The sequence below is a fragment of the Oryzias melastigma genome, linkage group LG24 (assembly GCF_002922805.2).
Source record: "Oryzias melastigma strain HK-1 linkage group LG24, ASM292280v2, whole genome shotgun sequence".
In the NCBI taxonomy this organism is placed as follows: domain Eukaryota; kingdom Metazoa; phylum Chordata; class Actinopteri; order Beloniformes; family Adrianichthyidae; genus Oryzias; species Oryzias melastigma.
This window is the reverse complement of record NC_050535.1, coordinates 20,370,117-20,382,453: the sequence shown is the minus strand read 5'-3', so window position 1 is coordinate 20,382,453 and position 12,337 is coordinate 20,370,117. Positions and strand designations below refer to the sequence as shown.

At 42.4% G+C, this 12,337-nt stretch overlaps 1 protein-coding gene across 2 annotated transcripts in view; it reads left to right on the top strand.

Moving 5' to 3' along the window:
• Positions 1-12,337, top strand: part of jag2b (jagged canonical Notch ligand 2b) — a 55,689-nt gene that overhangs the window by 16,207 nt on the left and 27,145 nt on the right. For both annotated transcript variants that reach the window (XM_024291296.2, XM_024291295.2), the window contains exons 3-4: positions 4,876-4,930; positions 11,144-11,401. In XM_024291296.2, the coding sequence (XP_024147064.1) occupies positions 4,876-4,930; positions 11,144-11,401 (313 nt within the window). The remainder of the gene's footprint in view (positions 1-4,875; positions 4,931-11,143; positions 11,402-12,337) is intronic.

The following is a 12,337-nucleotide window of genomic DNA, read 5'->3' as shown; positions in this document are numbered from 1 at the left end:
TAAAGTTTGGCTAATATATTAGTATTATGCTGGATGTTTTGTCAGAATTTGACTTTTTTTTTTATAGCCCTTTTGGCAAATTTAGAGTTTAGCTAATGCCTTAGCATTACACTAGCTGTTTCGTGAAAATTAGACTTTTTTTTTAAGCTCCTTAGGCAAATTTGGAGTTTAGCTAATATTTTTGCATAAATGCTGTTTTGGGAAATATTAGACGTTTTTTCCATTTTAAAGCTAATTTGGGATTCATCTAATATTTTGGGAATCTTTCAGATTCAGCATTTCCAGATGTCATTTGAGCATTTTTACCCATCAGTTCTAACATTTTCAGCTCACAGCATTCACACTTGCATTATTGTAGGTAATACTATATATCTAGTTAAATTTGTTCTCTCTCAAAAGAAAAATACCAAACACGAATGTTAAAAGCTCACAAAACAGGGATTTTTTGGAGATAGACATTAATCCTTAAAGGTATCTCCAGATTCACCTGGTACTTGTTGTATTTTTGGCACCTGAAGTTCCCGTACATTTGGATCTAACAAAGTGTAGCGTGTCGTCCTGTGGTGGGGGGGCTAGCATGCTAGCATTGGTTGTCCCTGTGCGGACCGTCTCTGGGCGGACAATGCTTTTAATTGGAATGGGGCTGAGTTACGGTGTTGGGACAAGGCTCTTTGTTTGGGAGCCCTCCTCCCCCCACTCCGCCCCTTTATCCCCCCCTGCCCATCCATCTATCTCGCTCCAACCATTCGGGCAGCTGTCACTTAATCCAGCTAATCACCCACTGAAATGGTCTGTGGGAAACCAGACTGACCCGTGGGTGCGCTCATCCCCGATTCTCGGGAAGCAGAATATTCAACCAGTTTCAGGTTTAATGCAAACCTCCCCCCACCCCCACCCCAGCAACATAAAAATACATGAAGACTGGAGAGGAGAGCATGCACCCGTTTTGATTTTTTTTTTTTGTTTTTTGGTCTCCTTCATGAAACTGTAAGTCTCTCATGGTCCTGAACGCTGCTCATCAGCGCTCTTGAACGCATCGGCATACGTGCACACTCACCCACATGCTCAGACTGGGGCAGCCCGCCCTCCCTTTTGTGGAGGGGGATGGGCGTAGAGGTCAGAAGCCGAGCTATGTGTCGTGGGATGATGCACGTCGATGTCGTATAATCCATCTCTGAGGCTGCATCTGTTGCGCGTCTGCGTTTTGGATGCTTTGGTGGAGCGTCCAGTCGCATGAAAACCCCACCGGCTTGTCTCTCCAGGGCTTCCACCTCCACCTTTATATTTTGACGGTTCCCCACACCGTGACCGCGGATGGCCTCTCCACCCGAGTTGAGATGTTCCTCCACCTGTCCCCATCCCGTCGTCTTCCCTCCTCTCGTCACCCTCCACAATAACACTCCCCTCCCCAATCCTCCCGCCAACACCCGCAGCCAGACAAGCCTGCTTAATCCCACCGCCCAGCAGCAACCGGCCCACCAGCTTGCTGGTCGCCCAGATCAACAACACAGACGGACAAACACGTCTTACTCTCCGTGCGTCCTCCATCAAAACCCCGAACGTTTGATTCCTCTGCCACCTCACCACGACCCCGACCATCTACGTTATATTCCAGGTCACGGCGACGTGGCTGCTGCAACCGCCGCTAGATGTGATGTAATGAGAGCTATTTAGGTCAGATGGTTGCCCAGCAGCACCCCAGCTAACCCAGTCCTTTGATGCTGGTTTCATTCATTTCAGGTGCTTTTGAATGTTTAGAAATTCCCCTTCTGATGAAAATTCTGTTTTTTGAGTTTTTGACATCCATTTGTGGCATTTTTCTAATGAAAGAGAACAAATGCAATAAGAAATTATTTCGTTTTTATTACATATTATTACATTTATTACATTTCCGAGTATTTCTCCTTTTAAATCCATCAAAGTGTCTTGGACAGACTCTGTTTGAATGAATGATCTTCTTTCCATCAACAGCTCTGCTGCACATGCACTAAACCCTCATCTGTTCCTAGTGTCTAGTTCAGGTTCTGGAGAAGAGAAGATGGTATCTTCACATTGACTGCAGTCAAATGAGCCGCCGTTCACATTTCTGTGGTCAAATCAGCATCACTGGATTTTTGGTGTGAGTTTCATCCAATACTTACGGTAGCAGGACTGAGAACGCTGGAAAATTTCCACCAGACTCCACGGAGCTTCTTGATGTGACCACGGAAATGTGAACGGCGGCTCATTTGACCGCAGTTGGAAAGGATTGTAAATCAATGAAAGAGCATTTTGATGTTAGCTTTTATTATTTTATCAAGTACTCTGAGAAACCAATGATTGAATGTATTGATCACAGTCAATAAACATTGGAGAATTAGCTCAAAGAGTCTTTGGTGAACTGGAAGGAGAAAGAATCAGGATTTTGGAGGAAGTTCTGTCCATGAAGATCTTCACTTCCTCGTCCAGCTGACATCCGGATCAGAACCATACGGCTGGACATTACCCAGACTGATGGATGTTTTTATGTAGCAGTGGTGAAGATTTATGCTAGTGAGACACAGAGCTATCAGAATCAGACGGGGGGAGGGTTAAGGGGTGGAGCTCCAAAAGCCACGCCCCCTCAGAGATTTTGGAAACAGGCTTCAGATCAACATGAAAAATGTTTTTTAAGTAGGGCTGGGCGATATGGCAAAAAAAGAAAATCACGATTTTTTTTTTTCAATTTTCTGTGTGTTTGATGTATAATTTTAGTTATGTTGATTTTTTTTTTTTTATTTAAGCAAAACTCTCACTGAAATGAAAAGGATGTATTTAGTATTTTGTGGTATTAGTTCATGTATGGGAAGTCGTATGGTCATGGCGACATTTTTCACTAATATTGTACGTTTTCCCTCAGATCATGCAGTCTGGTCACTGTTGTGGCTCAGATTGTTGACATACAGGACAACTTTAGACATCAACATGACAGTTGGAGGCTCTGACTTCTTTTAAATGTGGTTTGGTGTTGAGGCTTTTCCAATCATCTCAGTAAAGATGCTCTGCTGATCATTAGACCATTTAAAGACTCACTGATGAGAGGGGTTTTAACCTTTTCTTGTAGCATTTTTCTGTTGATGGAGGACATGCATATAGAAAATTCAGCTTACTATTGCATTTCTGAGCATTTCCGTATTCAAATTGTCAAGAATCAGGAACAGATAAAAAGTTGTGTCTAAATAAAAAAGATTGTATTTGTGGCATAGGAAATGCACTGTGCGGGCTTTTCCACTCTATGCTGATCATCCACCAACAGACAGATAGATCCATGAACGTCTTTGTTTTTCTCGTCTGAGCTGGAATATGGGTCAAAAATCCAGAGATGTTGTCTGTAACCCCTAAATAACACGCGCCCTTTGACCTACGGTAACTCTGTTTCCATGATAAACTTGAATCAGCTTATTCTGACATTGAGGAAATATGATGGCCTCTCTCATCTGCGTCAGAACATTAATCATGTAAACTCTCAGCGTTGTGGTACGTGAAAGAGCGCGTGTTATTTAGAAGTTGGCAACATCTCCGGTGGTTAAGGTTTACACGTCTATGAAGATTTTACTTTATTTGCAGTTGATGCTTTTTATGACTCTCTATGGAGCTAAATATGGGCCAATATGAATTGAAAGCAAACTAAAACAAATTGAAAAAAATATTGGTGTTGGGCCAAAAAAGAATTTAAATGTCAGAAACTTGTCAAAAAATGTCAAAACTTTTTTTTGGTTGAATCTGAAAATTTCAGTTTAAAAACTTTTGGAACCGTTGTGGCGTGTTGGGGTGGGGCTAACACGAAAGACCAATCAAAATTAAGGGTGGTAACTTCAGTCCCAGTGCATTCACTGACCCTGACAACTGTGGTATTTGAAACCAAAAAATGGCTGTTTAGTCTGTACTATCATAGTCTGAAGTTGTCCCAAGACGGAGTTTTATCACGTACAAACCGCACGTCCAAAACCGTTGGAAGCGGCATCTTATTGTGCTACTGACAGGCATCAAAAACATCCTCAGAAAACATTGAAAACCTCCTTTTTAACGTCCTTAAAACGTTGTGTTGGCCCCAGCCCAACGTGCCACAACGGGGTCAAAAGTTTTGAAATTGAAATTTTCAGATTTGAAAACCACAAAGAGTTGAAAGTGGAAAAAAAATTTCAATTGAAATTTTGACTTCTGAAACCTAAAAAAATGAACATTTAGGGCTGAAAATAATTTAGTTTAATTTAGAAGAGTAAAAAGTTTTGGACATTTTTAATTTTTTTGCCAAACACAAACATTTTTTTCAATTTGTTTTCTTTGGGTTTCATATAATATTGGCCTCAACTTAGCTCCATAGTTTTCTCCTTGTTTTTGCTGATTCTCTGTCCTCTCTGCTCTCCGTCTTCTCGGTCTTGAGCATTAGTGCTGTAATTCATTCTCCGTCTTAACATGGAACTGAACTCTAGACATTGTAATAGCAACAAAATTGATTTATTTCAGTTCTTTTTTTTGTTGTTCTTGAAATAATTTTTTTTTGTAACTCTGGCATCACTCTGGGTTACTGATCTGCCAAACACTGTAAATATAAACGCTGCATTTACAGCGAAGGATTTCGTGAAGCTTAAAAGTTGGTTGCCAGTTTTCTCACTGTACACGTCTCCACTGCTGGGATCACCTCATGCTACGAGGAGAACAACAACCTCACTTTGACCACTCCATCCATCCTGTGACTGCTGTGAGCATGCTCAGTACTTCTGCTTCAAACTAAATGAAGAAACCAGAAATGACAGAACTCTACACGAGGATCATGATAGGCCTGAACAGGTTTAGATCAAGATTAACGTTTGTTTTCTTTGACTTTAATTTCATGAATTCTTCTCTTCTCCACAGCGAACCTTCACGTTGATAGTGGAGGCCTGGGACTGGGACAACGAGACACGCAGCAGTAAGTTGGACTTCTTTTTCACCTTCATTACTGTCATAGAAGATGTTTGACTTCTGCACCAAAATTGCCAAAAATCTTTGATTTCTAAAACCAAATTTCAATTTTGTGTTTTGATTTCATTTGTGTCTCCAAACACCAGATTTTAATCTCTGAACAGTTTCATCACTAAAAGAGTTCAATCTCTTCAGTCCTGGGATGAACTCAGCCTTTTTTATAAAGTTGATTTATTTATTAATAGCTGGAACTAAGAAGACTTCGCCTGTGTGAGAGCTTGAATGTGGAGTGGAGGTTATAGGTGTGTAGTGGCAAGAGATTTGCGTTTAAAACTCTTGTGTTGCGATCACAACTTTTAACGCAAATTAAAGCAAAACCGAGATTTGTTGCCTACCCTGCAACTTTACGTTTTAATCTTAACTTTACAGCAACTTTGACCAATCTCCCGTGACAACAGTCATGGATGATGAAGCAGCTTCACGACTTTCTCCCTTCTGACTCCTTCCTGGGAGCCGTGCTCTTTTTTATAAACTCCCTTTATCTCTCTTTTTTCTCTGCAAGCTGTGCATCAACGGTCATTGGTGCTGAGTTCACGTGCAACGTCTGAGCAGCTGCAGATGCTTTCATTCATTGTGTTGAGGGGAAAAAAATTGTGACTTTAAAACTGTGAACCGAATCGTGGCTTGACTGAATTGTTACATCTCTAGTAGAGTTTGTAAAACGCGTTGGTGTTCTCAATTTGGGGGCCAACCAGGAAGTTTTAAATATTGCAGTTCCTTGAGTGACCACTAGAAGCTGGTGTCAAAGTCCATTTGTTTTTACCTAAAATAAGGCGGTCATACCTTGATGTTTCCTGATGCATTCATTATTCATGAGAATAACTCAATACAATACCTGTAATTAACTGTGTTGAGAGAAAAAATATTGAAATTGTGACTTTAAACCTGTGAATCGAATCGTGGCTCCACTGAATGGTTACATTCCTATTGAACACACATTGGTTTGTGCCCGGACAGAATTCTATGACACCAAGTCTTTCACAGCTCTATTCCGATATATGAAAGTCTGGAGCAAGATTCACCATTTTTGAACCGCTTCAACATTTCATACAGAGTGGTAGAAGAAGCCCCTCCCTGCTTGCCCAGTGTGAACACCATGGGGTGTCCAAAAATGGCGTTCTTGAATATACGTCGGGGGTTCCTGTAGCTTCTGAATGGTCGTCGGCCATCTTTTTTAAAACATGGAAGAAAAGTTCCAGAAGTTTCTTGGATTTGGATTCTTGAGTCATTTTTAAAGCTCCAGCTGCGATTTATTCTGAATTATTTTGGCGGAAATGCCACAGATTCCAGTTCACCTGTTGGGGACGGTTGCTGCGGCGAACGCAGAACCCCTCTGCTCGGCGCCGTCTGCTGCGCCGCTCGCTGCACAGCAGCTGTATCCTGTTTTCTCCCGGCCGCGTCCGCTGGGCGGGCTCTGGAACGGCCCCCTTTTTCCCGTCGGAGCGGTAGCCTCGTCTGGGAGGAAGGGCGCTCATCAGGGTCTGCGTGGAGCTTTCATCTCTGAAGATGGCGGGACTGTGAGTGTGCAGCCCAAACTGGAGCGCCCGCTCGCTGCAGCGCCATGTTTACGTCAGGTCATCGCTTCCTGTTTTGTCCATAACTTCAAATGGACTGAAATGGGAACAATGGGGAAGAGATTTTGACCTCGCCGCTGCTTGATTGGCTCTTGGTCTTGTTTCATTAACTGTCGGCTTTTGCAGTAATTAGCTCTGATGGGCTGAAGCCAGAATGTTGCTTCAGACATTTCACTTCATTTCCTTCCAGCTAAGCTGCTGTAGAAAAGATAAATGGATGTTTGTCTTCTCAGCTTGAAGACGGCTTTTGCCGCGTCCTGAAAGACTCATGTGCCAAGAAGAAAGTGCTGCTTGTTCGTTGGCTCCCAGAGCTCCGGCAGGCTTTATTCAATTCCTAGCTTTTTAAAAAGTGAGCTATGTCTGGTGTTCAGTCCCAGAAATCAGCTGACTCTGGCCTTCATGACACGAGTTCACCGGGGCTAAAGCCGAGGAGCACAAACGCCTCCTTTCAGCGTCTGTGGAAGATCCCGGGAGCGCCTTCACGCGCTTTGAAAGTCACTAAAATGCAGCGGTGAGAACGGCGGCGACGAGGACCAATGAGCAGCAGGCTTAAAGATCAAAGAATAAATACAAAGTTAATAATTCCTTGTTATTTTTTAATCAGTTGCATAACAAACTTCTCTTTAATTGGTTACGGAAAAAGGTGTGGAAGATGGCAGTAACAGAAACAGGTTTTTTTTTTCCCTTCCTAATTCGTGACTTCCTGCCTAAAATAGGAAGCCACGCCCACTCTCTCATCTTCACCACTTGAGTGGTGCCTCGTGGTTTTGTTTTTTGATCTGATGAGCAGAGTGTGGGGGTTGTTTCCGATTAAGGAACATGACCTCCCGTTGATTTATTTGGCAACATCAGAGCAAAGTTTAGCAAGTTTTGCTGTGTGCAAAAAAATACAGTCCTAAAAATACCCCATCAATACAAAAATAATCAAGGGATGACATCAGCCATTTTTTCTGTAAAAAGGTGGACTTTCTGAAACCTGCCTCTAGTGGTCACTCATGGAACTGCAATATTTGAGACTTTTGGTTTGCCTCAAATTGAGAAAATGAGGCTTGAGAACAAAAACACTTTTAATAACCTCTACTAGGGATGTAACTATTTAGCCACAATTCATTTTACAGTCTTGAAGTCACAATTAAGACAGTTAATATTTGAAGCTTACAGAAAACAATGCTTAGAATATTAACTATTTAAAACTATTAAAGTATTAAAAAAAAAAATAGATTCAGAAAATATAATTTTTTTGACAAACTCACTAGGTTCAAGTATGGACGTTGAGTCAAGAAAAGACCAACCCAAAGAGTAAAAGTCAAAGATTACATTTAGTAAAGAAAAAGTTTGACCACTTTTTGTGTCATAATAAAAGTGTAACTGGAATAAAAGTGTCTCTCAATTTGTTGTTATGAAAACAGTCTGAAGGAAGTTGTCAAATTGCTAAAGCTAGCTAGCTACTAGGTCATTGCAAATCAGAATTTTGTGGTTAATAAAGCAGTTGCTCAATGATTTGTGGACACGGTGGGACGATATGATGCTTAATCATCAAGTCACTGAGTAAAATGTGTAAATATATTTTTGTTCTGCGTTTTCTTTTACAAAATTCATCAAAAAAGAGGCGTTAGCTCCTGATGTCGCATTTGGAGAAAAATCTAGAAAAGATGATGGATTTTTAGTTTGTGATGGTGTTTGATGTTCCAGAGTCAGTTGGTTTTCGTGGATTCACCTAAAGCTAACACCTCATGCTAAAAGCACCTTTGATTAAGACAAAGGGAGCAAATCGAGCGTTTCCGGTCGGAGCGCTGTCTCGTAAAGGTAATCGGCAGACTGTGTTTGGACGTCAGCGGCGAGATTCCTCTCCTCCAGCATCACATCCTCCTGCGTGCCGCTCCTCCCTCCCTGTTCGTGTCCTCAGGAAAGGCAGCTGGCTGTTTTCTTTGTGTTTATCGAGCAGGAAGCGAGTGGACTGGCCGCCGAGCTTCGGTGTTTACAGACTTGGTATGGGCCCGCAGCCCATTGTTCTCTATCTGGCAACTGCGAGGGTTATTTCTGTTGTTGTTGCCTAATTCTGCCTGACATTGTGTCGGTCCCCAGCAGAGGAAAGTGTGTGTTTGTCTGTGTTCCAGAATGTCTTTGGTGCATTGAGTTCAAAAATAAAGAAATGGGACGACACTCGGCCGGGTTTGCTTGTTTGGGTCTGAGTTCTGACGGGTTTCTGTAGAGATCTGGACCAAAGAGAAACTGGATCAATCTTCAGACAATAAGTGTTTGGTGATTACAGTGAATCCCCCCTCCCTCCTCCTCAAGCATTTCAGATCTATTTTTACCCTCCGTCTGAAGACATTTGGGGAGATATTTGGTTTCAGACGTTTTGGCTCCTGTCACTGATTGAGGTTTAAACTGTTGAAACAGAAGAAATCGGGTATTTGAAATGGCCTCAGTGTGGATACCGAGCTGTCTTAGGGTCTTAAAGCCAAAGTTATCTTCTGGAGAAACATTAAATAAAACACACCTGGGTTATTGAATCCATTTTTCTCAGCAGGTCTATAAATGTTTACAACTTTCACACACTTCCTCCAGTAAGCTTTCACCATGCCGAACTCATCCAGTTCAATTCTTGAATCAAGAGGCTGGAAAATAAAACATGTTTGAACCTCTCAGCCGTTTCTAAAAGTGTAACCAAACACTAAATCAACTTTTTTTTGCTTGTTGAGCTCTATAAATAAGGCTTTTAAGTGCTGTCTGTTGGTCGTTGCCAAATTTTTGACCAAATAAACTTGTTTAATTCTTAAAAATACAGTCAAAAACGCCTGAGTGCTACCCCTACATGTGAAACGAGGTATTACAGTTGAATTTTGTGATTGGTCAACTGGTGTAAGTCCCAGAAGTTTCACATCATCATTCTCTAAGCTTCAGTATAAAAGCCCCGCCCATCTTTGATTTTTGTAATGGTCAGTCGTTGGCTTTAGCATGGCTCGTAGGTGCATCGCCTTCAGTTGTCAAAAAAATACTGCTTTACAAAAGCAGCGTCTTGAGCCAGCAGCTCGAAACGATAAGGTTCTGGACCAGGCGAAAATCTTCAAACTCCTCAAAGTTCTGTGGAGACCCTTTGGCTGGTACCACACTCTATATTGAAGACCCAGCATACGCTACATAAAGCTAACCTAACTGTCAATCATAGATCCAAGCCACACCTCTGCCGCTCTGTCTGCCTCCACTAGCCCCTCCCCCCTTTTTTGGGGTATTTTTGAAATCTGGGCAGAGAATGGAGTCGGCCTCCAACTGCCCTGTTTGGTTCCCTTTTAAGGTCCAGACTTACTGGCTGGTCTTGGTCCATGGCGTCCTTGGAGCGGTTATCGTGCGTTTCTGACATGTTCAGGTCTGAATCCCTTTTAAAAACATTCATTTAGTTATTGCCTCCTGCAGTGCTGCTGCGACACTCAATTCCAAAACTCCTGACAGCCAAACTGTCACTCGTCATCTTTGCTCTTAGTCATCATTTCCTCTCAAACATCTCCTTCTCTCACTTGTTCATCAGGTGTCAGACCTAAGAAAAACAATGCTGATAAAATAATTTACATTTATTCCATTTTACCTCAAACACAATGTATTTGTTCAAATATGCCCTTATGTTTCTAAAGATGACATGATTCTCAATCTAACCATTAAATTACTCCGACAAGCTCTAAGCTCCTGACGGTTCAAATGATGAAGAGAAATTCAATTAATCAGAAGTCTAGCCAGTCTGTGTTTCCTGTCTTTTACATCCAAACTCGGACAACTGACGAAAAACACCTAATGACCTTATAACCATCTAAACCTCCATCATCCTGTTGATGATGCTCTGTATCTCCAGTTGGTGACAGTCAATGCTATTGTAGAAATGCTAAATCGAAGCTAATGGCAAAATTGAATATTAAGAAAGTTTTAGGAAAGAACTCTGTTGGTAGAAGAGATTCCCATGTGGTAGGGGACGAGGCGCCCCTTTTAGAAGCGGACAAGGACCCCCTTTTGGTAGGGAGAGAACCTCCCTTTTGGTAGCGGACGGGACAAGGGTCCCCTTTTGGTAGGAGGGGAACGCACACTTTTGGTAGTGGACGAGGGCCCACTTTTGGTTGCGGGCGAGGGGCCCCTTTTGGTTGGGAGAGAGCCTCCCTTGTGGTAGCGGGCGAGGGGTCCCTTTTTGGTAGAAGGAAAGCCTCCCTTCGGCAGGGGACGAGACGAGGGCCCACGTTTAGCAGGGGACCAGGCTCCCCCTTTGGTAGGAGATGAATGCCCACTTTTGGTAGTGGACGAGGTTCCCCTTTTGGCAAAGGATGGGGGCCCAATTTTGGTATGGGGGGATGGCCCCATATGGGGCTTGGGTACTTAATAGTGTTTTTTAGTGTGTCTGGAAAGCAAAAAGTGAAAGTGTGATTAGATTAACTTAAAGGACACCATCAGAGAAGTTGCACTTAGTTCAAGAATTTGGAAACATCACTTTTATTTTGACGGGTCGGTTTGTTTTTCAGGATGATTTACCAAAAAGAGGTGACGATAACAAATCTCCCGTTTGGACTGGACCCTTTTCCTTGACTTTCTTCTGTTTCTTACAGATGGAGAGGAGCTTCTCATCGAGCGCGTCATTCACACGGGGATGATCAACCCGGGTGACCACTGGCAGACCATCATGCACGACGGGCCGGTGGCTCGCCTCAAGTACCGCATCCGGGTGCGCTGCGACGAGAACTACTACGGAAACAAATGCAATAAGCTGTGTGTTCCTCGGGACGACTACTTTGGCCACTATCGCTGTGAGCCGTCGGGGGCCCAGGTGTGTCTGGATGGATGGATGGGTCCAGACTGCATGACAGGTGAGCTGTGCATTCCCCTCCCCCACTGAGGTCATCGTCCCGCTGAGGAGCGCTTTCTAATGAAGTAGAGTCCCACAAATTCACCAACAACTGGATCTGTGAAAGTCTTTGTGTTGGTAAACAAAGGTTGGAAAAGGACATCGGTATGTGGAGTTCTGGTCGTGTTTTTAGGGCTTTGGATAGGGACCCTCCCCACTCCCCGCCCCATGCTTTAGTTCATTTCTTTCTTAGAGTTTTGTTGAGATTTGAGGCTTGATGAACCTGTGAACCCAAAATCAAAGAATCAAGTTGGAGTTCTAAATTCTCCTAAAGGGGGTTGAAACCTCCAGATAAACTTGGCCAAAACGGGTTGAGCTTTTCCAGTAAGCTCTCAAAGGGCCACATTTTTCCTAAAAACCTATTACAACTTTTCACCAAAACCTGCCTGAAAATATCCTCCAACTGTCCAATTTGAAGCAATTCAGCCTCGGGAGGAACCAGACCGAACAAGATAAACATTTATTGAACACTCTAAAACAAAATTTAAAAAAATTTAAAACCTTAACTTTTCAACATAAATATGAACTAGATATATAGCATTACCTGCAATAATGCTAGTGTGAATGCTGTAAGCTGAACTTGGCAGTTAAAGATGCTAGTGCTGATAGTTGAAGAGGCTGAAATGGATAGCTGAAAAAGCTGAAGTTAATAGCTGAAATTGCTGAAGCTGGTAGCCAGTTAAAATATTAGCAATATGTCAAGTTAGCCTAAAAAAACAAACAAAAAAAAACTAAGGTTAGCCAAAACAGCTAGGATGTAGCTGAAAAAATAGCTACATTTCAAAATATCCTAAAAAAATGAAAAAAGCCTAAATTAGCCAAACAGCTAGCTTGTAGCTGAAATATTAGCTAAACTTTTAAATAGCCTTTAAAAAAGTCTCTGTAAATGTCAAGATAG